Source organism: Scyliorhinus torazame, chromosome 15, assembly GCF_047496885.1.
Source record: "Scyliorhinus torazame isolate Kashiwa2021f chromosome 15, sScyTor2.1, whole genome shotgun sequence".
NCBI lineage: Eukaryota > Metazoa > Chordata > Chondrichthyes > Carcharhiniformes > Scyliorhinidae > Scyliorhinus > Scyliorhinus torazame.
The window spans coordinates 102,910,215-102,937,996 of record NC_092721.1 but is presented as its reverse complement, the minus strand read 5'-3'; the positions used below and the strand labels follow the sequence as shown (position 1 = coordinate 102,937,996).

Genomic DNA, 27,782 nt, shown 5'->3' with positions numbered 1-27,782 from the left:
CAGGAATAACGCAACTGAAAGATCTGTTTGTGGATGGGAAGTTCGCGAGTCTGGGAGCGCTGACCGAGAAATATGGGTTGCCCCAAGGGAATGCATTCAGGTATATGCAACTGAGGGCTTTTGCGAGGCAACAGGTGAGGGAATTCCCGCAGCTCCCGACACAAGAGGTGCAGGACAGAGTGATCTCAAAGACATGGGTGGGGGATGGTAAGGTGTCAGATATATATAGGGAAATGAGGGACGAAGGGGAGACTATGGTAGATGAACTAAAAGGGAAATGGGAAGAAGAGCTGGGGGAGGAGATCGAGGAGGGGCTGTGGGCAGATGCCCTAAGCAGGGTAAACTCGTCGTCCTCGTGTGCCAGGCTAAGCCTGATTCAGTTTAAGGTATTACACAGGGCTGGAGCACGGCTCAGTAAATTTTTTGGGGTGGAGGATAGGTGTGCGAGGTGCTCGAGAAGCCCAGCGAATCATACCCATATGTTTTGGTCATGCCCGGCACTACAGGGGTTTTGGATGGGGGTGACAAAGGTGCTTTCAAAAGTATGGGGGTCCGGGTCGAACCAAGCTGGGGGTTGGCGATATTTGGGGTTGCACAAGAGCCGGGAGTGCAGGAGGCGAGAGAGGCCGATGTTTTGGCCTTTGCGTCCCTAGTAGCCCGGCGCAGGATATTGTTAATGTGGAAAGAAGCCAAGCCCCCGGGGGTGGAGACCTGGATAAATGACATGGCAGGGTTTATAAAGCTAGAGCGGATTAAGTTCGTTCTAAGGGGGTCGGCCCAAGGGTTCACCAGGCGGTGGCAATCGTTCGTCGAATACCTCGCAGAAAGATAGATGGAATGGGAAAAAGAAGGCAGCAGCAGCAGCCCAGGATCGGGGGGGGGGGGGGGGGGGGGGGAGGAGGAACCAGAAGGACTCTCCGGGTTGTTAATATATACTGTATAATATGTATAGGTCGTTGCGACAGATAATTATATATTGGACTGTTAAATTATATTTTTGGAGAGTGTTACTTGTGATAAGTCAGTTGCCAATTAGGGTTACTTTTCATTTTTGTTATTTATTATTTATTCATTTTTTGTTTATAAAATAGGTCATTGTTATTTGTGTTGTTATAATATTGTGTAAAGGATGCACAATGTACTGTGTTGGTTGACCAAAAATTTTCAATAAAATATTTATTAAAAAAAAAAATAAGTGTAACCATGATGTGGAGATGTCAGCGCTGGACTGGGGTGAGCACAGTGGGAACATAGTGAGCACAGTTCCTTCAACAGAGGAAGGAGCTGTGCTCCGAAAGCTAGTGATTCGAAACAAATCTGTTGGACTTTAACCTGGTGTTGGAAGACTTCTTACTGAACATAAGTGTAGGTAAAGATTTTGTTAAGTGATGGGCACTGTTTGAGGTGAATCGAAAACTGGGCCGATGGATAGGATTTGAAGTTCAGCAGGACACTATAACAATATTATTAGTGTCACAAGTAGGCTTACATTAACACTGCAATGAATTTACTGTGAAAATCCCCTGGTTGCCACACTATGTCGCCTGTTCGGGTACTGTGAGGGAGATTTTTGATTGTCCAATTCACCTAACAAGCACGTCCTTCGGGACTTGGTGGGGAGGAAACCAGAGCACCCGGAGGAAACCCACACAGACACGGGAAAAATGTACAGATTTTGCACAGTGACCCAAGTCGGGAATCGAACCCGGGTCCCTGGCGCTGTGTAGCAATAGTGCTAACCACTGTGCTACCGTGGTTTGCAAGTGTTTTACATAATTTGTGTGACCAGAGAAGCAGATGGAGTCAGTGACAAAGGAGCAGAGTTTACATTGGGAATAAAAACAACTGTTTTGGCCTGTCTGATGTTCAGATGAAAGAAATGCTTAACTTTATGTCAAAGGAAATGGTCATGGGATGTGAAGAGATATATGCAGTATACTTGTATATGTATGGAGGCTACAGATGCTGTCACTGAGAGGTGCAGTGACAAGGATGGATATGGCGATGACTACAAAAGACAAAGGGAAGCCATTGCTCTAGACCCACTAATTCTTGTGCGATAGGTAGGAGGGAAATCATGCAAGTGCACTTCCAGAAACAAGCAGTAGACTATCGTCAATCATGTCAGATACTGTGGAAAGGTTGAGGACAGATAGAAGACAGGGCAGTCTTAATGTCATGTGGGAAGTGGAAGCCAGACCTGAAGATTCAAAGAGTGTTTTGGAAAAAATTCACAGAAATGGGAGATGATGACTTTACGAAAAACCTTCCAAGGTGAAAAGTATATTTTAAAATCAAAGATATTTTGTAAATACACCGAATATAAAATTAATGAAAAACTGAAAGTAAACCATCTATTGGGGGCTGGATTCTCTGATTTTGAGGCTATGTCCGGAGAACGTGCCTAATATTACAATGAAACAGTCGGCACTGCCCCTGCGCTGATGCCCCGCCCAGTGGGAGGCTAGCAGCCGCGCCATGTAAAGACCCCAGCTTTACCTGCACATACGGATGGAGAATTGCTGGGTCTGTGGCTGCCGGAGACCTGCCGCGGTCCCGCCGTACAACATGATGCCGTTCGTGCACAGACCCGGCCTGCCAGATAGTGCCCCCCCGTAACTCTCCTCGCCACCCCTGCCAGTCCCCCCAGGCCCTGCCGAAGCCCCCCTGGTCAGCGGATTGGCTCCTCCCCACCCCCCCCCCCCTCGACTGTGGCAGCACTGGCCACAGTCCGCAACCGCCATGCGAGGTCCCCGAAAACTGAGGACACGCGACCAGCGCCGTCGGGAAGTTGGCCCATCTGGGGCGCAGCATCAGGGGAGGGCCTCAGGCGATGTTCTGAGTCCGTCCCAACGGCGTGCGGCGGACTCAGCGATTATGCCATTTTTGAGGGGGCAGAGCCTCTGAAAAACAGCGGCGCCACCAATTTCGGTGTATAAACGGTTTCTCCTGCCAATCGCAGAACGTAATTTTGGCATCGGCAATCGGAGAATCCCCCCCATTATGTTCAAATATTAAAATTAAGTAGATCACTTTTTAGATTGAATTGGAATCCCTTTTAGGAAAGTGTTTAAAAGCATTCATCTTTATTCAACCTTGCAGTGGTCTAGGATGCAATATTTCAGACCTGTTTTTGTTGTACCATAGTAATTTCACACTAAAGCAAACAAGCTCAAGACTCAATTATTTTAGGAAGCATTTTTTGTTAAAAAAAACATTACCCAGTGATATATGACCTCCACTCGTCCCTCTTTTCTGAAATGATCTGTGACACCCTTGTTCAACATCCAATAATGGATGAACCAAAATCTCCAACTATATGTTGGGAAACCAAAGCTATCGTCTTTGGTGTATGCCACAAGCTCCATTCACTACTCACATACTCCATGGGAGGGATTCTCCCTTCTGGGGACTAAGACCCCACGCCCACCGGAAAACGGGGAAGAATCACTCTGGACTGTTTCCTCGAAGGTCCGGGGTGATTCTCCATTTTCCAGGGGGCTAGCAGAGCCCCAGCTTGCGTCCCACAGCTCTGGCTGCCAGCGGGGCCCTGCTAGCCAGACCGCATGGCCCCGCGTGGCGGCCGCAAGTGAGTGCGCACATGTGTGCAGCGGCTGCATGTGGGTCCGCGGCAGAGCCACACGGCAGGCCCTCGCGGAGGAAGATAGGTCTCTCCCAGATCGCGATGGCCCTCCGATCGGTGGCCCCGATCGCGGGCCTGGCCACCGTTGAGGCCCCCCCCCCAGAGTCAGGTACCCCCCGCACTTCACCAGGACCGCCACCGCGGCCGCGGGTCCCAGCTCCCGCCGGGTGGTACCACACGTAAACCACGCCGGTGGGAGTTCGGCCGGTCGACCGTGGAGAATCCCCGCAGGGGCTTGTTCCAACGGCCCCCGACCGGCGCTGCGTCGACCGCGCGCGCGGGACTGGCCGGTCCACAGAGAATCGCAGAAGTACCGTTGCGCCGGATTTCCGACGTGAACAGCTATTCTCCGCCCCCGCGCGGGGCGGGATTCCGGCGCAGAGGGTCGGAGAATCCCGCTCCATACCTCCCCCAGCAGATTTCTGAGGCAGTTTTCAAATTTGGCCAACGTGCACTTCATTACTAAAACCACGTGTTTCCATCATCGCCCATCTCACCTCATTTGCTGCTGAAACCCTCATCTATACTTTTAGACTTGATTATTCTAAGGACCTTTTAAGGACCATTCACCTTTTATCCCTGTGCTCGTTGGCCTACACAGGCTCCTGTTTCAGCAATGTTTGCCTCACAAAAGTGCCAGGATATCACTTTCTCCACAAGAAAGAATTTAACCACCATCCCTTGTTCAAATACCATTGCTGAATCGCCCACCAGACTCCCAGGGAGCTCCAGGGAGCAGAAGCTTTGGGTGGACTTCTCCCATTTCGAGACCTCAGGCACAGTACTGATCCGACTCGGTGACACAGGATGCTCCATGAAGATCAGCTCATCACGTAGATGGAGACAGAAACCGGTCTGCCCTGTCAGTGATGTGCAGTCAAGAGCAGCGCAGCACAATTATAGAAAGTTGTTGCACTCACCTCGAATTCTCTGGCAAACGGGTGATTGCTTTGAGCATGCCATTCATTAGCATTTGGGTTTGCCGCACGAGATGCAAACTGAATTTGCGTCATCTGCCTGCGGGAAGAGCAACTTGCCATTAGGAGAATTGCAATGTGATATTACGCCAGTGGGTTTGACTTTTTTCTCTCCATATGACACCAAACTTGCTGAGGGCGGGTTGGGAGAATTCGGGCCTTAGCCTGCCAGCTGTGAAAATACTGTGGTTACAAGAGTTGGTCAGATGCCGGGAACTCCGCAGCATTTGACTCACCTCCTGACACCCCAAAACCTGTATCAGGACCATTATGGAAAGCTCTGCACTTACCTGGATGAATGCTGCTCCATCAACACTCGTGGTACCATCTGGGACAAATCAGGCCACTTGATTGATACCGGCTTCAACATGTTCTATGTTCACTCCCTCCATCATCAGCATACAGTGGTATCAGTGTGTACCACTTACAAGATGCACTGTGGCAACTTGTCCAAGCTTCCTTCTGGAGCACCTCCCAAATCTGCGATTCTTTCCTTCAGCGATCACTGGCTAATAAGTGTGATTGTCCACCTAAGAAACTCCATGTTATGGTCATAGATTCTCGGGGTGCTTGCATGGCTGATCAACCCAATCCTAGAGTGGCATCTACGATCACACTTGGCAGGTGTTTCTGGGAGGTGGAAATCGATCCTTGGTCTAGAGACTGCTAATATTCCTTTCTCAGGCTCCTTTTCCAGACCTCCTCTTGCCATCAGGTGTTCTCGAAGAATTGTGTCTCTTCGAACAGGGGGTTCCTTCAAGTAGGTCTCTTCTGAGCAAGGGTCTCCCAGGTGTTGATGTCTACCTAGAAGGACAAGGACAGCAGATGCAGGAGAATACCACCACCTGCACGTAACTGAACAGATATTTTGTCTCAGTCTTCACTGTAGACATTACAAATAACATGCCAAAAACAATTGTGAGCAGGAGGTGAAAGAAAGAAAGGAACTTAAAATGATTACAATCACCAAGGAGAAAATTAGAAGAACCAAAAGCCACCAAGTCCCCAACTAATGAGGGATTTCATCCTAGGGTCTTAAAAGAATTGACTGCCGAGATGGTGAATCGATTGGTTTGAATTTTCCAAAATTTCCTAGATTCTAGAAAAGTCAATTCAGATTGGAATAGTGAATGTGGAGTCCTTTTCAAGAAAGGAAGGGGACAGAAAGCAGGAAACTACAGGCCAGTGGCCTTAATATCTGCTGGAATGTATTATTAAGGAAGTTATAATGGGGCACTGAGAACATTACAATGCAATCCTTTAAAAAAAATTTGGGAGTACCCACTTTTCTTTAATTAAAGGGAAATTTAGTGTGGCTAATCCACCTATCCTGCACATCTTTTTGGGTTGTGGAGGTGAGGCCCACACAGATGGGGGGAGAATGTGCAAACTCCACACAGACCGGGATTGAACCCGGGTCCTCGGCGCCGTGAGGCAGCAGTGCTAACCACTGTGCCATCTATTACAATGCAGTCCAGCAAAGCTAATATGATTTTGTGAAAGGAAAATTATGTTTGATAAATTTATTGAAATTCTTTGAATAACCACCAACGTTAATAAAGGGGAACACCGGGTGTGCTTTACTTGGGTTTCCAGAAGGTATTTGACAAGGTGCCATTTGTTACTCTGCAAAGTAAGAGATCATGGTGTACGGGGTAAACATATCAAGATTGGTTAACTAACAGGAAACAGAGAAGTAATAAATGGGTTATTTTCAGATTAACGTGACGAGTGAAGCGTCCCAGTGCTGGAGCCTCAAATATTTATATAAATGACTTAAATGAAGGGACCGAGTGTATGGTTGCTAAATGTGTTGATAATACAAAATATAGGTAGGAAAGTATGTTGTGAAGAGGACGTAAGGAGTCTTCTAAGGGATATAGATAGGTTAAGTGAGTGGGCAAAAATTTGGCAGATGGAGTATAATGTGAGAAAATGTGAATTTGTTTACTCTGGAAGGAGGAATAAAAAAATCAGCATATTATTTAAATAGAGAGAGATTGTAGAACTCTAAGGTTCTGGATGTCCTGGTACATGAATCACAAGTTAGGATGCAAGTACAGCAAGTGATTAGGAAGGCGCATGGAATGTTGTCGATTGTGTGAGGGAACAGAATATAGGAGTTAGGATGTTTTGCTGTACTGGTGAGACCAGATCTAAAGTATGATGTACAATTTTGGACTCCTTGCTTAAGAAAGGATAAATAAAAAGCAGTTCAGAGAAAATTCAGCCATCTGATACCTGGGATGATGAGGTTATCTTATGAGCAAAGGTTAGACATGCTGTGCCTTGTATTCATCGGACATTAAAAGAATGAAAGGTGATCTTATTGAAACGTGCAACTTACCAACGGGACTTGACAGGGGAAATGCTGAAAGGATGTTTCCTTTTGTGCAAGAAACTAGAACTAGGGGACAGTTTCAAAATAAGGGGTCTCCCATATAAGATGCAAATGAGGAGGCATTAATTTCTCTGTGCGCCGTGAGTCTTTGGAACTCTCTTCCAGAGAATGTTGGAGGCAATTGAATATTTTTAAGGTAGAGGTAGATAAACTTTGACTTCTTTATTGTCAATGTTCTATCAGGGATAAGAGTAGGGCCACAATCTGATCAGCCATGATCTTATTGAATGGTGGAGCAGGTTCGATGGGCCAAATGGCCTACCACTGCTCCTAACTTTTATGTTACCCCAATGTCACACATCCTGACTTGGAACTACATTACTGTTCCTTCATTGTCACGGAGTTAAGAACCATGAACATATTTTCAGGTGTACTGCATCATATGGACTACAGTGGTTCAAGAAGGTGGCTATCACGCAACTTTTGGGATGAGCAATGCCGTTGCAACATCGTTCACATCCCATGAACGAATTTTAAAAATGTTTTAAATTTCTTAATCCCTGAATGACCTCTCTTCTTTCCCATCTCTTTAAGCACGTCCAGCTATAAAACTAACCTTGGTATACTGCTTGTGTATGTGTCCCTGATTTTAATCATTCCCCATTTGTTGTACCTAAGGTACTGTCGACCAGTGTATTTATTCAAAGTTTTACCTTGGGTGTTTTTATTTACGAGGAAACAAACCACAAACACAAGTTCAAAATTCAGCAATATTTATTAACACAATTAACCCTTAGATTACCCACAAAATACTAGAGGTACCCAAGATCAGTGTATAGGTTATGGATCTGATCGCTGGAATTCCTCTGGTCTGTCTTCATGAAGGTGGTTCTCACTGGCGGTCTCTTTCTTCCTTCTGGTCTGGTCTTCATTTCTCCAATCTGGGCAAGTCTTCGCTCCCAAGGGGTCTAGCGTTGTGCCCTTCTCATTTCCTGTGTTCTTGTGCCAATGGGGTTTCAAAAAGAGCTTTTAGAATGGAGGGGGACTTTAAGAGATGGGACATGCTCCCGTTATTGTTGGCAGGGAGGGTACAGACCGTGAAAATGACGGTCCTCCCCAGATTTTTGTTTGAATCCAGGGCCTCCCCATCTTCCTCACTGAAGCCTTTTTCAAGCGGGTAAACAAGATTATTTAGGGCTTTGTATGGGTGAATAAAACCCCGCAGGTGAAGAAAATGTTGTTGGAGCGCAGTTGGGGGAGGGTGGGTTGGCGCTGCCGAACATTTTCAACTGCTACTGGGCAGTGAATATAGCAATGCTTAGGAAGTGAGTAATGGGGCGGGGTCGGCACGGGAGCGGATGGAGGTGGCGTCATGCAAAGGAACCAGTTTGGGAACACTGGTAACGGCACCTTTGCCGTTCTTGCCGGCCCGGTACTCCACTAGCCTGGTGGTGGTGGCGGCATTGAGGATCTGGGGGCAATGTAGGAGATATAAGAGGGTGGAGGGTGCGTCAGTCTGGACCCCGATTTGCAATAACCACAGGTTCGCGCCGGGCAGGATAGATGGCGGGTTCCAAAGTTGGCAGAGAGCAGGAATTAGACGGATGGGAGATCTATTCATAGACGGGAGTTTTCCCAGTCTGAAGGCATTGGAGGACAAGTTCAAGCCGCCGCCGGGGAATGGTTTCAGATATTTACAAGTGTGGGACTTTCTGAGGAAACAGGTGTTGGCTTTCCCGCTGATGCCGCCACGGGGGATACAGGACAGATTAATGTCTGTACCTGGGTGGGGGAGGGGAAGGTGTCGGATATCTATCAGGAGTTTTTGGAGGCGGAGGAGACCCCGGTAGAGGAATGAAGGGCAAGTGGGATGAGGAGCTAGGTGGAGAGACAGAGGTGGGTCTGTGGGCGGACGCCCTAAGCAGGGTTAATTCCTCCTCATCATGTGCTAGGCTCAGTCTAATACAGTTTAAGGTGGTACACCGGGCACACATGACGGCGGCGAGGATGAGCAAGTTTTTCGGGGTAGAAGATAGATGTGAGAGGTGTGCGGAGAGCCCAGCAAACCATGTCCACATGATTTGGGCATGACCGAAGCTTGGAGGATTCTGGCAGGGGTTTGCCAAGGCAATGTCCAAGGTGCTAGGTACGCGGGTGGTGCAGAGTCCAGAGACAGCGATCTTTGGAGTGTCAGAGACACGGAGAGTTCAGGGAGTGAAAGAGGCCAACGTTTTGGCCTTTGCCTCCCTGGTAGCCCGGAGGCGGATCCTTTTAATGTGGAGGGACTCGAAGCCCCCCCAGAGTGTGGAGACTTGAGTCAGTGACATGGCTGGGTTTCTCAAGCTGGAGAAAATAAAGTTTGCCCTGAGGGGGGCAATGCTGGGGTTCTCTCGGAGGTGGCAGCCGTTCGTCGACTTTCTCGGGGAAAATTAAAATGTCAGCAGAAGCAGCATTCTGAAGGGGGGGGTGGGTATGTGCAATATAGTTAAGGGATGCACAGAAGGGGTTAGGTGGGAAATGTCTAGTTTTACCATGTTGATGTCTATGTTATTAGTGTTTTGTTTGTTATTGTTATAAAAATTTTGCAAATGCTTCAATAAAAATATTTTAAAAAAAAAAAAAGAGCTTTAGGTGTTCAGTGGCCCGCCCAGGTGTCCATCTCCCATGGCTGTGTTTGGACGTACACCTTGCCAAATAAGGTAATGCCGGGAACCCCAGGTGCTCGGGAGTCTGGGTTCAGAACAATAAGCTGGTGCATTTCAATCGGATCGATTATCGCTTGATGGCCGATGGACAGGGCAGGTCCAGACATACCTGGCAACCTGTCTGACCTCTGTATTTGATCTTGGCCACTCTGAATTCCCATGAGGCTGAGCTGGAGCGACTGTGGCTTGTTTTTGGCCGCCAATGCCGGAGGCCCGAGGTGCTACCTTTGCGGCCAGCGTAATCACCCCAGACAACGCTGCCCTGCACGGAACGCAACTTGCAACGGGTGTGGGAGGAAGGGCCACTTTGCAAAAGCCTGCCAGGCCCGATCTCCCCCTAAGACTTATAGGCCCAGCAGCGCTGCCTGCTGCCTGTCGGGGCCGCCCCCAGCTGCAGCGCCACCTGCCATGTGCGACCCGTGGATGCCGCCATCTTCACCGCCATCTTCATTTTCGGCCGCCACATGCGACCCATGGGGGCCGCCATCTTTAACGCATCCTCCACCCGCCACACGTGACCCATGGGGGCCGTCTTCTTGGACACCATCGCCGCTGCCACCCACCACACGCAACCCATGGGGGCCACCATCTTGGATGCCATCGCCGAAGCCTCCCACCACGCCCAACTCATGGGGGCCGCCACCTTGGGACCACTCTGCAGCCTCCCGGGAGCCCGGCTCAACCGATCGTACGCTGGCCGTTGCTACCTCTGACCGGCCTACCAATCGCCTTCCGAAGCTTGCCTCCATCACGCTTGACCAGTCCCGGCCGCACCACCTCGGGAATCTACGATGACCGTCCGGATCAACGGGCACGAGACGGCCTGTCTTTTGGACTCCGGGAGCACCGACAGCTTCATTCACCCAGATATGGTAAGGCGCTGCGCCCTCCCAATCTTACCCGCGACCCAGAAAATCTCCCTGGCTTCCGGATCCCATGAAGTAGAAATCCGGGGGTACTGTGTCGCGACCCTTACGGTACAAGGCGTGGAGTACGCTAACTTTAAACTCTACGTCCTTCCCCATCTCTGCGTTGCCCTATTACTGGGGCTCGACTTCCAGTGCCACCTCCAAAGCCTTACTTTAAAGTTCGGCGGACCCCTCACGACCCTTAAGATCGCCCACCCTCGCTCTTCGCAAATCTCACCCCGGACTGTAAGCCCGTCGCTACCAGGAGCAGACGATACAGTGCCCGGAACAGGGCCTTTATCAGGTCGGAGGTCCAGCGACTCCTGCGAGAGGAAATCATTAAGGCTAGTACCATCCCCTGGAGAGCCCAAGTGGTGGTCGTCAAGACTGGGGAGAAGCACCGGATGGTCATCGACTACAGTCAGACCATCAACCGGTACACGCAGCTCGGTGCGTACCCCCTCCCCCGCATATCTGACATGGTCAACTAGATTGCGCAGTATCGAGTCTTCTCCACAGTTGACTTGAAGTCCGCGTACCACCAGCTCCCTATCCGCCCGGAGGACCGCCGATACACTGCCTTCAAGTCAGATGGCCGCCTCTACCACTTCCTCTGGGTCCGCTTCGGCGTCACCAATGGGGTCTCGGTCTTCCAAAGAGAAATGGACCGAATGGTTGACCAGTACGGGCTGCGGGCCATGTTCCTGCACTTAGACAATGTCACCATCTGCGGCCATGACCAGCAGGACCATGACGAGAACCTCCGGCACTTCCTACACACCGCTAAACTCCTGAACCTCACCTATAATAAAGAAAAATGCGTTTTCCGCACAACCCGCCTAGCCATCCTCGGCTATGTCGTGCAACAGGGAGTCCTAGGGCCCGACCCCGACCGCATGCGCCCCCTCCTGGAACTCCCCCTCCCCCACTGCCCCAAGGCCCTGAAGAGATGCCTGGGGTTCTTCTCGTATTATGCCCAGTGGGTCCCCAATTATGCGGACAAGGCCCGTCCACTTATCAAATCCACCATTTTTCCCCTGACAGCTGAGGCCCGACAGGCCTTTAATCGCATCAAGGCAGATATTGCCAAAGCCCCGATGCACACGGTGGACGAGTCTATCCCATTCCAGGTGGAGAGCGATGCGTTGGGCTTTGCTCTGGCCGCTACCCTCAACCAGGCGGGCGGGCCCGTGGCTTTCTTTTTTTTTTATAAATATTTTATTGAAAATTTTTGGTCAACCAACACAGTACATTGTGCATCCTTTACACAATATTATAACAACACAAATAACAATGACCTATTTTATAAACAAAAAATGAATAAATAATAAATAACAAAAATGAAAACTAACCCTAATTGGCAACTGCCTTGTCACAAGTAACACTCTCAAAATATAATTTAACAGTCCAATATATAATTATCTGTAGCAACGACCTATACATATTATACAGTATATATTAACAACCCTGAGAGTCCTTCTGGTTCCTCCTCCCCCCCCCCACCCCCGATCCTGGGCTGCTGCTGCTGCCTTCTTTTTTCCATTCCATCTATCTTTCTGCGAGGTATTCGACGAACGGTTGCCACCGCCTGGTGAACCCTTGAGCCGACCCCCTTAGAACGAACTTAATCCGCTCTAGCTTTATAAACCCTGCCATGTCATTTATCCAGGTCTCCACCCCGGGGGCTTGGCTTCTTTCCACATTAACAATAACCTGCGCCGGGCTACTAGGGACGCAAAGGCCAAAACATCGGCCTCTCTCGCCTCCTGCACTCCCGGCTCTTGTGCAACCCCAAATATAGCCAACCCCCAGCTTGGTTCGACCCGGACCCCCACTACTTTTGAAAGCACCTTTGTCACCCCCATCCAAAACCCCTGTAGTGCCGGGCATGACCAAAACATATGGGTATGATTCGCTGGGCTTCTCGAGCACCTCGCACACCTATCCTCCACCCCAAAAAATCTACTGAGCCGTGCTCCAGTCATATGCGCCCTGTGTAATACCTTAAACTGAATCAGGCTTAGCCTGGCACACGAGGACGATGAGTTTACCCTGCTTAGGGCATCTGCCCACAGTCCCTCCTCGATCTCCTCCCCCAGTTCTTCTTCCCATTTCCCTTTTAGTTCATCTACCATAGTCTCCCCTTCGTCCCTCATTTCCCTATATATATCTGACACCTTACCATCCCCCGCCCATGTCTTTGAGATCACTCTGTCCTGCACCTCGTGTCGGGAGCTGCGGGAATTCCCTCACCTGTTGCCTCGCAAAAGCCCTCAGTTGCATATACCTGAATGCATTCCCTTGGGGCAACCCATATTTCTCGGTCAGCGCTCCCAGACTCGCGAACTTCCCATCCACAAACAGATCTTTCAGTTGCATTATTCCTGCTCTTTGCCACATTCCATATCCCCCATCCATTCCCCCCGGGGCAAACCTATGGTTGTTTCTTATCGGGGACCCCCCAAGGCTCCAGTCTTTCCCCTATGCCGTCTCCACTGTCCCCAAATCTTCAGTGTAGCCACCACCACCGGGCTTGTGGTGTAGATCCTCGGTGAGAACGGCAATGGGGCTGTCACCATAGCCTGTAGGCTAGTCCCCCTACAGGACGCCCTCTCTAATCTCTTCCACGCCACTCCCTCCTCCTCTCCCATCCACTTACTCACCATTGAAATATTAGCGGCCCAATAATACTCACTTAGGCTTGGTAGTGCCAGCCCCCCCTATCCCTGCTACGCTGTAAGAATCCCTTCCTCACTCTCGGGGTCTTCCCGGCCCACACAAAACACATGATGCTCTTTTCAATCCTTTTAAAAAAAGCCTTCGTGATCACCACCGGGAGGCACTGAAACACAAAGAGGAATCTCGGGAGGACCACCATCTTAACCGCCTGCACCCTCCCTGCCAGTGACAGTGACACCATATCCCATCTCTTAAAATCCTCCTTCATTTGTTCCACCAACCGCGTTAAATTTAACCTATGCAATGTGCCCCAATTCTTAGCTATCTGGATCCCCAGGTAACGAAAGTCCCCTGTTACCTTCCTCAACGGTAGGTCCTCTATTTCTCTACTCTGCTCCCCTGGATGCACCACAAACAACTCACTTTTCCCCATGTTCAATTTATACCCTGAAAAATCCCCAAACTCCCCAAGTATCCGCATTATTTCTGGCATCCCCTCCGCCGGGTCTGCCACGTATAGTAGCAAATCGTCCGCATACAAAGATACCCGGTGTTCTTATCCTCCTCTAAGTACTCCCCTCCACTTCTTGGAACCCCTCAACGCTATCGCCAGGGGCTCAATCGCCAGTGCAAACAATAATGGGGACAGAGGGCATCCCTGCCTTGTCCCTCTATGGAGCTGAAAATATGCAGATCCCCGTCCATTCGTGACCACGCTCGCCATCGGGGCCCTATACAACAGCTGTACCCATCTAACATACCCCTCTCCAAAACCAAATCTCCTCAACACCTCCCACAAATAATCCCACTCCACTCTATCAAATGCTTTCTCAGCATCCATCGCCACTACTATCTCCGTTTCCCCCTCTGGTGGGGCCATCATCATTACCCCTAACAGCCTCCGTATATTCATGTTCAGCTGTCTCCCCTTCACAAACCCAGTTTGGTCCTCGTGGACCACCCCCGGGACACATTCCTCTATTCTCATTGCCATTACCTTGGCCAGGATCTTGGCATCTACATTTAGGAGGGAAATAGGTCAATGGGGGTCCTTTTCCTTCTTTAAGAGAAGCGATATCGTTGCTTCAGACATAGTCGGGGGCAGTTGTCCCCTTTCCTTTGCCTCATTAAAGGTCCTCGTCAATACCGGGGCGAGCAAGTCCACATATTTTCTATAGAATTCGACTGGGAATCCATCCGGTCCCAGGGCCTTTCCCGCCTGCATGCTCCTAATTCCTTTCACCACTTCTTCTACCTCGATCTGTGCTCCCAGTCCCACCCTTTCCTGCTCTTCCACCTTGGGAAATTCCAGCCGATCCAAGAAGCCCATCATTCTCTCCCTCCCATCCGGGGGTTGAGCTTCATAATTTTTTATAAAATGTCTTGAACACTCCATTCACTCTCTCCGCTCCCCGCTCCATCTCTCCTTCCTCATCCCTCACTCCCCCTATTTCCCTCGGTGCTCCCCTTTTCCTCAATTGGTGTGCCAGCAACCTGCTCGCCTTCTCCCCATATTCGTACTGTACACCCTGTGCCTTCCTCCATTGTGCCTCTGCAGTGCCCGTAGTCAGCAAGTCAAATTCTACATGTAGCCTTTGCCTTTCCCTGTACAGTCCCTCCTCCGGTGCTTCCACATATTGTCTGTCCACCCTCAAAAGTTCTTGCAGCAACCGCTCCCGTTCCTTACTCTCCTGCTTCCCTTTATGTGCCCTTATTGATATCAGCTCCCCTCTAACCACCGCCTTCAACGCCTCCCAGACCACTCCCACCTGGACCTCCCCATTATCATTGAGTTCCAAGTACTTTTCAATGCACCCCCTCACCCTTAGACACACCCCCTCATCTGCCATTAGTCCCATGTCCATTCTCCAGGGTGGGCGCCCTCCTGTTTCCTCCCCTACCTCCAAGTCTACCCAGTGTGGAGCATGATCCGAAATGGCTATAGCCGTATACTCCGTTCCCCTCACCTTCGGGATCAACGCCCTTCCCAGCACAAAAAAGTCTATTCGCGAGTAGACTTTATGGACATAGGAGAAAAACGAGAACTCCTTACTCCTAGGTCTGCTAAATCTCCACGGGTCTACACCTCCCATCTGCTCCATAAAATCTTTAAGTACCTTGGCTGCTGCCGGCCTCCTTCCAGTCCTGGACTTCGACCTATCCAGCCCTGGTTCCAACACCGTATTAAAATCTCCCCCCATTATCAGCTTTCCCATCTCTAGGTCCGGAATGCGTCCTAGCATCCGCCTCATAAAATTGGCATCATCCCAGTTCAGGGCATATACGTTTACCAAAACCACCGTCTCCCCCTGTAGTTTGCCACTCACCATCACGTATCTGCCCCCGTTATCCGCCACTATAGTCTTTGCCTCGAACATTACCCGCTTCCCCAATAATATAGCCATCCCCCTGTTTTTCGCATCTAGCCCCGAATGGAACACCTGCCCCACCCATCCTTTGCGTAGCCTAACCTGGTCTATCAGTTTCAGGTACGTTTCCTGTAACATAACCACATCTGCCTTAAGTTTCTTAAGGTGTGCGAGTACCCGTGCCCTCTTTATCGGCCCGTTCAGCCCTCTCACGTTCCAAGTGATCAGCCGGGTTGGGGGGCTTCCTACCCCCCCCCCTTGTCGATTAGCCATCACCTTTTTCCAGCTCCTCACCCGGTTCCCACGCAGCTGTATCTCCCCCAGGCGGTGCCCCCCCGCCCATCCCCTCCCATACCAGCTTCCCCCTCTCCCCAGCAGCAGCAACCCAGTAATTCCCCCCTCCCACCCCCCCCCCCCGCTAGATCCCCCGCTAGCGTAATTACTCCCCCCATGTTGCTCCCAGAAGTCAGCAAACTCTGGCCGACCTCAGCTTCCCCCCGTGACCTCAGCTCGCACCGTGCGACGCCCCCTCCTTCCTGCTTCTCTATTCCCGCCATGATTATGATAGCGCGGGAACCAAGCCCGCGCTTCTCCCTTGGCCCCGCCCCCAATGGCCAACGCCCCATCTCCTCCACCTGCCCTCCTCCCCCCATCACCACCTGTGGAAGAAAGAAAAGTTACCACATCGCAGGATTAGTACATAAAACTCCTCTTTCCCCCCTTTTTAACCCCCCTCTTTGCCCCCCACATTCGCCCCACCACTTTGTTCAAACGTTCTTTTTAATAACCCGCTCATTCCAGTTTTTCTTCCACAATAAAAGTCCACGCTTCATCCGCCGTCTCAAAGTAGTGGTGCCTCCCTCGATATGTGACCCACAGTCTTGCCGGTTGCAGCATTCCAAATTTTATCTTCTTTTTATGAAGCACCGCCTTGGCCCGATTAAAGCTCGCCCTCCTTCTCGCCACCTCCGCACTCCAGTCTTGATAAACGCGGATCACCGCGTTCTCCCATTTACTGCTCCGAGTTTTCTTTGCCCATCTAAGGACCATTTCTCTATCCTTAAAACGGAGGAATCTCACCACTATGGCTCTGGGAATTTCTCCTGCTCTTGGCCCTCGCGCCATCACTCGGTATGCTCCCTCCACCTCCAACGGACCCGCCGGGGCCTCCGCTCCCATTAACGAGTGCAGCATCGTGCTCACATATGCCCCGACGTCCGCTCCCTCCACACCTTCAGGAAGACCAAGAATCCTCAGGTTGTTCCTCCTTGCGTTGTTCTCCAGTGCCTCCAACCTTTCCACACATCGTTTCTGATGTGCCTCATGCGTCTCCGTCTTCACCACCAGGCCCTGTATGTCGTCCTCATTCTCGGCTGCCTTTGCCTTCACGACCCGAAGCTCCCGCTCCTGGGTCTTTTGTTCCTCCTTTAGCCCTTCGATCGCCTGTAGTATCGGGGCCAACAGCTCTTTCTTCATTTCCTTTTTGAGCTCTTCCACACAGCATTTCAAGAACTCTTGTTGTTCAGGGCCCCATGTTAAACTGCCACCTTCCGACGCCATCTTGGTTTTTGCTTGCCTTCCTTGCCGCTGTTCTAAAGGATCCACTGCAATCCGGCCACTTTCTCCTTTTTTCATCCGTATCCAGGGGGGATTCCCTTCTGGTTTACCGCACAGTGTTTTTAGCCGTCAAAATTGCCGTTGGGGCTCCTATCAAGAGCCCAAAAGTCCGTTGCACTGGGAGCTGCCGAAACGTGCGACTCAGCTGGTCATCGCCGCACTCGGAAGTCGGCCCGTGGCTTTCTTCTCCCGTACCCTCCATGCCTCCGAAATTCGACACGCCTCCATCGAAAAGGAAGCCCAAGCCATCGTAGAAGCTGTGCGACATTGGAGGTGATTCACTCTCCTCACTGACCAACGACCGGTTGCCTTCATGTTCAATAACATACAGCGGGGCAAGATCAAGAATAACAAGATTCTGAGGTGGAGGATCGAGCTCTCCACCTACAACTACGATATCGTGTATTGACCTGGGAAGCTCAATGGGCCCCCAAATGCCCTATCCCGCGATACATGTGCCAGCGCACAAGTAGACCGACTCCAGGTCCTCCACAATGACCTCTGTCACCCGTTTTTTTTCACTTCATCAAGGCTCGCAACCTGCCTTAGTCCATCGAGGATGTCAGGACCGTGACCAGGGACTGCCAGGTCTGCACGGAGTGCAAGCCACACTTCTATCGGTCAGACACAGCACACCTGGTAAAGGATCTCGCCCATTTGAGGGACTCAGCATCGATTTCAAAGGGCCCCTCCCCTCCACTGACCATAACGTGTACTTCCTGAACATTGTTGGCGAGTACTCAAGATTCCCCTTCGCCATCCCATGCGCTGACATGACCTCTGCCACCTTTATCAAGGCCCTGCACAGTCTTTTCATCCTGTTCAGGTTCCCCACCTACATCCATAGTGATCGGGGATCCCCTTTTATGAGCGACGAGTTGCGTCAGTTCCTGCTGAGCAAGGGCATCACCTCCAGCAGGACGACCAGCTACAACCCCCAGGGAAACAGACAGGTGGAGAGGGAGAACACCTGGAAGGCCGTCCTCCTGGCCCTACGGTCTAGATGTCTCCCAGTCTCCCGCTGGCAGGAGGTAATCTACGATGCGCTCCACTCCATCCGGTCGCTCCTGTGTTTAGCCACCAACTAGACTCCTCATGAGCGCATGTTTGCTTTCCCCAGGAAATCCACCTCCGGGGTCTCACTCCCATCTTGGTTGGCAGTGCCAGGGCCCGTCCTCCACCGGAAGCATGCGAGGAGCCATAAATCCGATCCCCTCGTCGAGAAGGTCCTGCTCCTCCATGCAAATCCACAATATGCCTACGTGGCACATCAGGACGGGCGACAGGACACAGTCTCCCTTCAGGATTGGGCACTGCAGGTTCCCCAGCGACCATCACACCACCCCCGACCCTACACCGTCTTCCCCCACCCCTGCCCACCTACCTCACGAACTAGCACCCGCAGGCCCACCGGCGACAATCGCCACCACCTCTGCCCATACACCGCCCCCCCCCTTCACTGTCTCAACAACTGGGTGAAGAAGAGGACAACATGCTCCCAGATGCGCAGGTCTCGACCCTGGTGCCCACACCACAGCCGGGACTGAGGCGATCGTGGCGGAAGGTCAAGGCCCCCGACAGATTTGACCTTTAAGACCACTTCACCCCCGCCGGACTCTTTTTTTAAACAGGGGGTGAATGTGGTAAACCACTGTATTGCATTGTGTTCTTTGTGTTGTTACATGCCTGGGCTTGTCCCGGCTGGCTCTGCCTGTGGTTCCTCCCCTTGGGCTCATGTATAAAGGTGGCTAGTCTCCGCCTCCGACCCAGTTCGGGACCAGAGGCCGGGAGGCTTGCTGTTTAGTGTATTAAAGCCTCAGTTACGTTCATCACTCGTTGTGTGTTTATTGATGGCATATCAGTTTTAAAGTGTTCAATTCTTTAATTTAAAATACCCAATTTTAATCGGGCCTAAATCTAGGCCTTGCTAGGTTACCACACATTAATGGCTGTACCTTCAGCTGCCTAGACCTAAGCTCTGGAATTTCCTCCATAAACCTCTCTGCCTCACTCACCCGATCTTTCACCAAGTTTTTGGTCATCTGACTTAATATTTCCCTATGTGCCACAAAAAGCTTCTGAGAAGCACTTTGGGAGATTTTATATCCTTAAAGGTTTTGTTAGCTACTGTATAATAATTTATAATTTGTTTTCCAGTATTTTGAGTGTGGTGCCCTGGAACAGAAGCTGTTACACATAAAGGGCCAAGCTATGCCTCTTAAAGTCATCACACCGCCTGCCAATCAAGGAAAGAGAAGTGAATCACAATCAAATGAAGTCGAGGTTGTGTGGCCTGTTACTGGTACAATGCTCAGATCTGCTATAATATAGGTATTAAAATTGTTGTAATTCAAAGCATTAGAGTGGATTATTTTAAAGACAACAGTACTATTCAGGTTACAAGTCTCAAACAATGTATTTGCCTTCCACCTACTCAGTCCAGCTCTCCTGAAAACAGTGACTTGTTGAATAATATTTCCGGAGGCACCTACAGTCCTCAGGTATCTCACCCAAGTAGTTTTTCTTAATGTACCCAGCGACAATTGCAGACACCCATCAGATTTAAAATCACTCGATACAGAGCAGAAATTGAACCTGGGCAACTTCCTCAATCTCATGTGCATCATTTATCCATTAAGGTATTTGGAGCAACTGAAAATCAATTACTTTCTCATGTTTACTTTTATAGGTCATCCTTCAGTACTTTAAATTAAAAAATATATAGATTTAAACCTTTGCTCCAAATTTTAAAATGCTGTGCAAATAAGGAAACTTTGGGTGGGGGCTTTAAGTAATCAACACAATTTACAAAGAGCCTTAGGACCTCACCCCCACCCGCAGTGTGATTCTCACCCCCACCCGCAGTGTGATTCTCACCCCCACCCGCAGCTCAAACCTGTGATTCTCACCCCCACCCGCAGCTCAAACCTGTGATTCTCACCCCCACCCGCAGCTCAAACCTGTGATTCTCACCCCCACCCGCAGCTCAAACCTGTGATTCTCACCCCCACCCGCAGCTCAAACCTGTGATTCTCACCCCCACCCGCAGCTCAAACCTGTGATTCTCACCCCCACCCGCAGCTCAAACCTGTGATTCTCACCCCCACCCGCAGCTCAAACCTGTGATTCTCACCCCCACCCGCAGCTCAAACCTGTGATTCTCACCCCCACCCGCAGCTCAAACCTGTGATTCTCACCCCCACCCGCAGCTCAAACCTGTGATTCTCACCCCCACCCGCAGCTCAAACCTGTGATTCTCACCCCCACCCGCAGCTCAGACCTGTGATTCTCACCCCCACCCGCAGCTCAGACCTGTGATTCTCACCCCCACCCGCAGCTCAGACCTGTGATTCTCACCCCCACCCACAGCTCAGACCTGTGATTCTCACCCCCACCCGCAGCTCAAACCTGTGATTCTCACCCCCACCCGCAGCTCAAACCTGTGATTCTCACCCCCACCCGCAGTGTGATCCTCACCCCCACCCGCAGCTCAAACCTGTGGTGAGAAATTCTCCGTAATCGGCGCGATGTCCGCCGACCGGCGCCAAAAATTCGATTGGCTGTCAGGCAGAAGGCAGAGAGTTGGGATAAAAGGTTCTTTTTCGGAATGGCAACCGGTGACGAGTGGTGTCCCGCAGGGTTCAGTGTTGGGGCCACAGCTGTTCTCTTTATATATTAACGATCTAGATGACGGGACTGAGGGCATTCTGGCGAAGATAGGTGGAGGGGCAGGTAGTATGGAGGAGGTGGGGAGGCTTCAGAAAGATTTAGACAGTTTAGGAGAGTGGTCTAAGAAATGGCTGATGAAATTCAACGTGGGCAAGTGCGAGCCCTTGCACTTTGGAAAAAAGAATAGAGGTGTGGACTATTTTCTAAACGGTGACAAAATTCATAATGCTGAAGTGCAAAGGGACTTGGGAGTCCTAGTCCAGTATTCTCTAAAGGTAAACTTGCAGGTTGAGTCCGTAATTAAGAAAGCAAATACAATGTTGTCATTCATCTCAAGAGGCTTGGAATATAAAAGCAGGGATGTACTTCTGAAGCTTTATAAAGCATTAGTTAGGCCCCATTTAGAATACTGTGAGCAATTTTGGGCCCCACACCTCAGGAAGGAGATACTGGCACTGGGGCGGGTCCAGCGGAGATTCACACGGATGATCCCAGGAATGGTAGGCCTAACATACGATGAACGTCTGAGGATCCTGGGATTATATTCATTGGAGTTTAGGAGGTTGAGGGGAGATCTAATAGAAACTTACAAGATAATGAATGGCTTAGATAGGGTGGATGTAGGGAAGTTGTTTCCATTAGCAGGGGAGACTAGGACCCGGGGGCACAGCCTTAGAATAAAAGGGAGTCACTTTAGAACAGAGATGAGGAGAAATTTCTTCAGCCAGAGAGTGGTGGGTCTGTGGAATTCATTGCCACAGAGGGCGGTGGTGGCTGGGACGTTGAGTGTCTTTAAGACAGAGGTTGATAAATTCTTGATTTCTCGAGGAATTAAGGGCTATGGAGAGAGAGTGGGTAAATGGAGTTGAAATCAGCCGTGATTGAATGGTGGAGTGGACTCGATGGGCCGCATGGCCTTCCACTCCTATGTCTTATGGTAAAAACGGCGCAAATCAGTCCTGCATCGCGCCGCCCCAAAGGTGCAGAATCCTCCCCATCTTGAGCGGCCGAGCCCTAACCTTGAGGGGCTAGGCCCGCGCCGGACTGATTTCCGCCCCGCCAGCTGGCGGGAAAGACCTTTGGTGCCCTGCCAGCTGGCGCGGAAATTACATTGCCGGGCGGCGCATGCGCGGGAGCGTCAGCGGCCGCTCACGGCATCCCCGCGCATGCGCAGTGGAGGGGGTCTCTTCCGCCTCCGCCATGGTGGAGACCGTGGCGAAGGCGCAAGGAAAAGAGTGCCCCCACGGCACAGGCCCGCCGGTGGATCGGTGGACCCCGATCGCGGGCCAGGCCACCGTGGGGGCACCCCCCAGGGCCAGATCACCCCGCGCCCCCCCCCCCCCAGGACCCCTGAGCCTGCCCGCGCCGCCTTGTCCCGCCGGTAAGAGAGGTGGTTTAATCCACGCCGGCGGGACAGGCATTCCAGCAGTGGGACTTCAGCCCATCCGGGCCGGAGAATCGCCGGGGGGGGGGGGGGGGGGGGGGGGGCGCCGCCAACCGGCGCGCCGCGATTCCCGCCCCCGCCGAATCTCCGGTGCCGGAGAATTCGGCAACCGGCGGGGGCGGGATTCACGCCAGCCCCCGGCATTTCTCCGACCCTGTGATTCTCACCCCCACCCGCAGCTCAAACCTGTGATTCTCACCCCCACCCGCAGCTCAAACCTGTGATTCTCACCCCCACCCGCAGCTCAAACCTGTGATTCTCACCCCCACCCGCAGCTCAAACCTGTGATTCTCACCCCCACCCGCAGCTCAAACCTGTGATTCTCACCCCCACCCGCAGCTCAAACCAGTGATTCTCACCCCCACCCGCAGCTCAGACCTGTGATTCTCACCCCCACCCGCAGTGTGATTCTCACCCCCACCCGCAGCTCAAACCTGTGATTCTCACCCCCACCCGCAGCTCAAACCTGTGATTCTCACCCCCACCCGCAGCTCAAACCTGTGATTCTCACCCCCACCCGCAGCTCAAACCTGTGATTCTCACCCCCACCCGCAGCTCAAACCTGTGATTCTCACCCCCACCCGCAGCTCAAACCTGTGATTCTCACCCCCACCCACAGCTCAAACCTGTGATTCTCACCCCCACCCGCAGTGTGATTCTCACCCCCACCCGCAGCTCAAACCTGTGATTCTCACCCCCACCCGCAGCTCAAACCTGTGATTCTCACCCCCACCCGCAGCTCAAACCTGTGATTCTCACCCCCACCCGCAGCTCAAACCTGTGATTCTCACCCCCACCCGCAGCTCAAACCTGTGATTCTCACCCCCACCCGCAGCTCAAACCTGTGATTCTCACCCCCACCCGCAGCTCAAACCTGTGATTCTCACCCCGACCCGCAGCTCAAACCTGTGATTCTCACCCCCACCCACAGCTCAAACCTGTGATTCTCACCCCCACCCGCAGCTCAAACCTGTGATTGTCACAACGCCGTTAACATTGACACCCCCTCCATCCTAAAATGCCTCATCTGATTCCAAATCTTCACTATGGACTGCACCACCGGGCTCCCTGAATATCTACATGGCACCATTGGCAAGTGTCATCACCATAGCCCTTAAACTGGACCCCTTACATGATTCCTCCTCCATCCTAACCCATTCTACCCCTTCTTCCCTCCATCGTTGCACCTTTTTCACAGTTGCCGCCCAATAATAATGAAGCAGGTTCAGCAAAGCCAACCCCCACCCCCCTGCTGCCTCTGTAGCAGGGTCCTCCCGACCCTTGGCACCTTCCCCACCCATACAAAGTCCGAAACAATCATGTCCAGTTTCCGAAAAAAGTCATTCGGTATAAAGATCGGGAGTGTCTGGAATAAACAGGAGCCCGGCAGAATCTTCATCTTTCCCACTTGGACTCTCCCCGCCAAAGTCAATTGCAGTGTATCCCACCTCTGGAGATCCTCTCTGGCCTCCTCCACCAGCTTTGTTCCCACCTCTTGAGATCCTCTCTGGCCTCCTCCACCAGCTTTGTTAAGTTCCACTTGTCGAAATTACACCCAATATCGAGTAAAAAGAGCTCTTTCCCATGCTTTTGAGCAGGAGCTGCCCTATGTGCGACCACTCACACCATGGCCGCCACTGGAAATCGAATTTTAAGACCCTTGGATGGAGTCCATCAGAAGCTGGGGACATGTTGGCCTGCAATTTCACCAATTTACTCAGTATAAATTCCCTTGGAGTTGTAATTTTCTTCAGTTCCTCCGTCCCTTCCATTTCCTGACATAGCTATTTCTGGAATGTTACTTCACATCCTCTGCAGTAAAGACCAATTAAAATACCTGTTCAATTAATGTAGTGTCTCCGTATTTTACATTATTATTTCCCCTGACTCACTTTCAAGAGGACCAATGCTCACTTTAACTCTTTATAAAATATCTGTAGAAACATTTACATTCAAAATAAGGAATAGTTCAAAGAAAGAGACTGTAAACTTAAAATTTAAGCCACCCATTGTTGCAAATCAGTAGGTAGTTGCATCCCAGAAATTCTGCTCAACTTAATAGCACAGGAGCTTGGATTTAGAGCCTACCTGAGGAATTTATAATCTTTTGAATATACCAAATAAATAAACTAATAAACAACAAGTTAACAGTCTTTTAGAAGACAAATATTAAAACTTTAAAGGAAACATTATAAATTAAAATAATATTGCTGGGGAATTGGTGCATTCCAACCCTTGTGCACTCACCAGTCGTGTACTCGCACCTAAGGAATTTACATCGTCACTAGAGAAAAACAAGGGCCCAAAATGTTTGTAAAACTTGGTAGTAGATTGGAATCTATAAGGAAATAAGTATCCACATTATATAACGTCAATATCTACCCAATAATAGATTATAGGACTGCTGGGCAAAAAAATGTATTGCAAAGGCTGAATAAGAGCACATACCTCTCTAATGGTGGAAACAACATGATAAGAATGGAGGTGTCAGGATTCAGCTTTTTCATTTTTCCACAGAAAAGACTTAGACATATGCAATTTTTTTAATGTATATTGAGCATTCGTCGGCTCTCGTTTGACCTATGCTGAATTGTCACTCTTAGGAATATGCAAAATGTGAAGCAATTAATTAACAAGTAGAATGCATTTGCCCTTATACCTTTAGAAGTGTGCAGATTCTCTACTTTTGTAACAATACATGAACAAAAGTTACACAAACAAACGTCTCATGTTTGCCCATGTTCTGTATAGTTTTCATACTGTGAAATAAAGTAATTTACAAATTGAAGTGAATGTTAAATCAATGTTAAATCAGTCTGTCTTTGCAGGGCTGGAAGGAGTGTGGGACTAGGATCCTCTCCAGGACACAAGAGATGTTTCATTATAACAGTCATGGTCCTGCTGGGTCAGTTATGCTGGGTCAGGAAAGTTTCCAGAGGTGCAAACCCAATTGGGGGGGGGGGGGGGGGAAAGAGAGAGAGAGAGAGCGAAAGAGTACCCAGATGGTTGCATTTTCATTCCAGTATTAATGGGAGTCGGGCCTACTGGCCCTGGAAAGGGTTCAGCAGCATCCCCAGGGGTGTGAAGGCAGATTTTGTGAAAGGACCGCCCCAGTGTTCTGAAACTTTATTGCCGCTGTTTTTTTAAAAAAAAAAACCAGCCCTCAACCCCCACACACCCCATGTCATATCCATACCAACATAGTGCTTACTGCCCCATGGCGCCTCATACCCTCCATACCAACCTTTGTTCCTCTATCCACATCCCCATAATCCCTGTACCCAGTCCCTCAAATGTTCTATGCATATCCGTCGCTCTACCACCCCATTGCCCTTCTATACCCTCGATGCAATACTCCCAATAACCAGCCTTTGCCTTCACACCCTCTATGCCAACTCATCTAGTACCCACCATCAGCAAACCTCCGGATCCATGCTGAGACAAAACAAAATAAAGTTCAAATTGAGTACTAGACTACTAAGTAATCTCATTCAGAAAAACCTATACATTATATCTACATTCCTTCAAGTGCCTAATCCTTTACAAAAACAACATTTCAGTTACGTACTTGGTTGTTTCTCTTACCTAATGGTGCACAAAATGACTTTCATCTGCATCAGTGGCGTGGTTTTACCTGGAACAGGTCACTAGCCTTTTGCCAGAGGCTTATAGCTCGAGGTATGCCACTCTGCATTAAGCATGGCTGACATGGAGTCTCTCCTCCTCTTACTGCCTGCCATTGGCATGCTTTGGAAGGATTTTGCAGGTTGATGCCCAACCTGTTGGTTCTGTTATGAACCTTCCTTGGCCATCAGGTCCTGGGGTGGGACTCAAACTTGGAGCTTCTGGCTCAAGGGCAGTGATGCTGCCCACTGCACCACAAGCCCCCCTCCATTCAAGTGCTTAATCCCTCATTAAAATAAACATTTCATCCATGCGCTTAATCCCTTATTTAAAAAGAACAGCAGTTGCATTCATAGCCTTACAAATAATTTATAACCACTTGTCAATCAAACTATGAACTGACAGGCACCCCACTGTGAAAATAATAGGTTATAGAACCTGTCATGCAGCACAAATCCTGTAATGTTAACCCTCAGGTGTATGTCAACTGGGGCTATTATTTTTTTAAAAGGATAGGAGATTTAAGTGCCTTGACAATATGACAGTTCCCTTGACAGTGCCAAAAACAATTTGACAGTCCAGTAGGTTTATCCATTTTGTACGCACATTTATATGAACTTTAATCAATCCCCAAGGACACTTGACCTCTCCCAAAGAGCACCTTCCCTCTGTCGAAGCTGCCCTTCGACCTGTCCAAAAGGGTGCTCGAACTACGTAAATAACTCTTGCAGCTTCAGACCTTCGCCTGAGAAGTGTAAAGCTCACAAGTCATGTTTTGGGTGTGTTTTGCATTGACATAAGACCATAAGAAACAGAAACAGGAGTAGACCATTCAACCCGTCGAGCCTATTCACCATTCAATAGGATCATGGCTGTTCAGACATTCCTCTCACCCACTTTTCTGCATTTCTCTGTAACCCTTACTGATCAAGAATCTGTCTATCTCAGCTTCAAATATACACAAGGACTCTGCTCCCACAACTCTCTGTGGCAAGGACCTCCAAAGACTCTCAACTCTCAGAAAAAATGTCTCCTCATTTCAGTCTTAAATTGGCACCCCTTTATTGTGAGACTATGCCCTCTGGTCCTAGACTCTCCTTCGAGGGGAAACATCCTCTCAGCATTTACCCTTAAGAATCCTGTATGTTTCAATGATATCAATTCTCATTCTTCTAAATTCCAATGAGTAGACTCCTAACCTGTTTAACCTTTGCTCACAAGACAATCCCTCCATACCAGGGATCATCCGAGTGAATCTTCTCTGAACCGCCTCCAATGAAATAATGGGCAGGATTCTCCGACCCCCGCCAGGTCGGAGAATCACCGGGGGGGTGGGGGCAGCGTGAATCCCGCCCCTCCGCTCCGATGCCAGCTGCCGAATTCTCTGCCGCCAGTTTTCGGGCGGGGGCAGGGATCACGCCGTGCCGGTCGGGGGCCGTTGGCAGCGGCCCCCCGGCAATTCTCCGGGCCCCGATGGGCAGAGCAGCCGCCCGTTTTCAGCCAGTCCCGCTGGCGTGAAATGGACATGGTCCATCCTGGCTTGTTGGCCGTCTACCGGAGTCCTGGGGGGGGGGGGGGCGCGGGGGTGATCCGGCTCCGGGGGGGGGGGGGGGGGGGCCACGGTGGCCTGGCCCGCGATCAGGGCCCACCGATCTGCGGGCAGGCATGTGCTGTGGGGGCACTTTTTCCCTCCGCGCCGGCTTCTGTAAGGCTCTGCCATGGCCGGCGCGGACCCCCTGCGCATGCGCAGAAAACACGCCGGCGGTTCTGCTCATGCACCAACCCGCAACCTCCGGGTGGCCCAAC

At 50.5% G+C, this 27,782-nt stretch overlaps 1 protein-coding gene across 1 annotated transcript in view; it reads left to right on the top strand.

Moving 5' to 3' along the window:
• Positions 1-19,594, top strand: part of LOC140391726 (coiled-coil domain-containing protein 83-like) — a 163,326-nt gene extending 143,732 nt beyond the window's left edge. Inside the window, exon 11 of the mRNA XM_072476498.1 lies at positions 19,397-19,594. Coding sequence (XP_072332599.1) covers positions 19,397-19,570 — 174 coding nt within the window. The 3' untranslated portion in view covers positions 19,571-19,594. The remainder of the gene's footprint in view (positions 1-19,396) is intronic.
• The last annotated feature ends 8,188 nt before the right edge of the window (positions 19,595-27,782 follow it).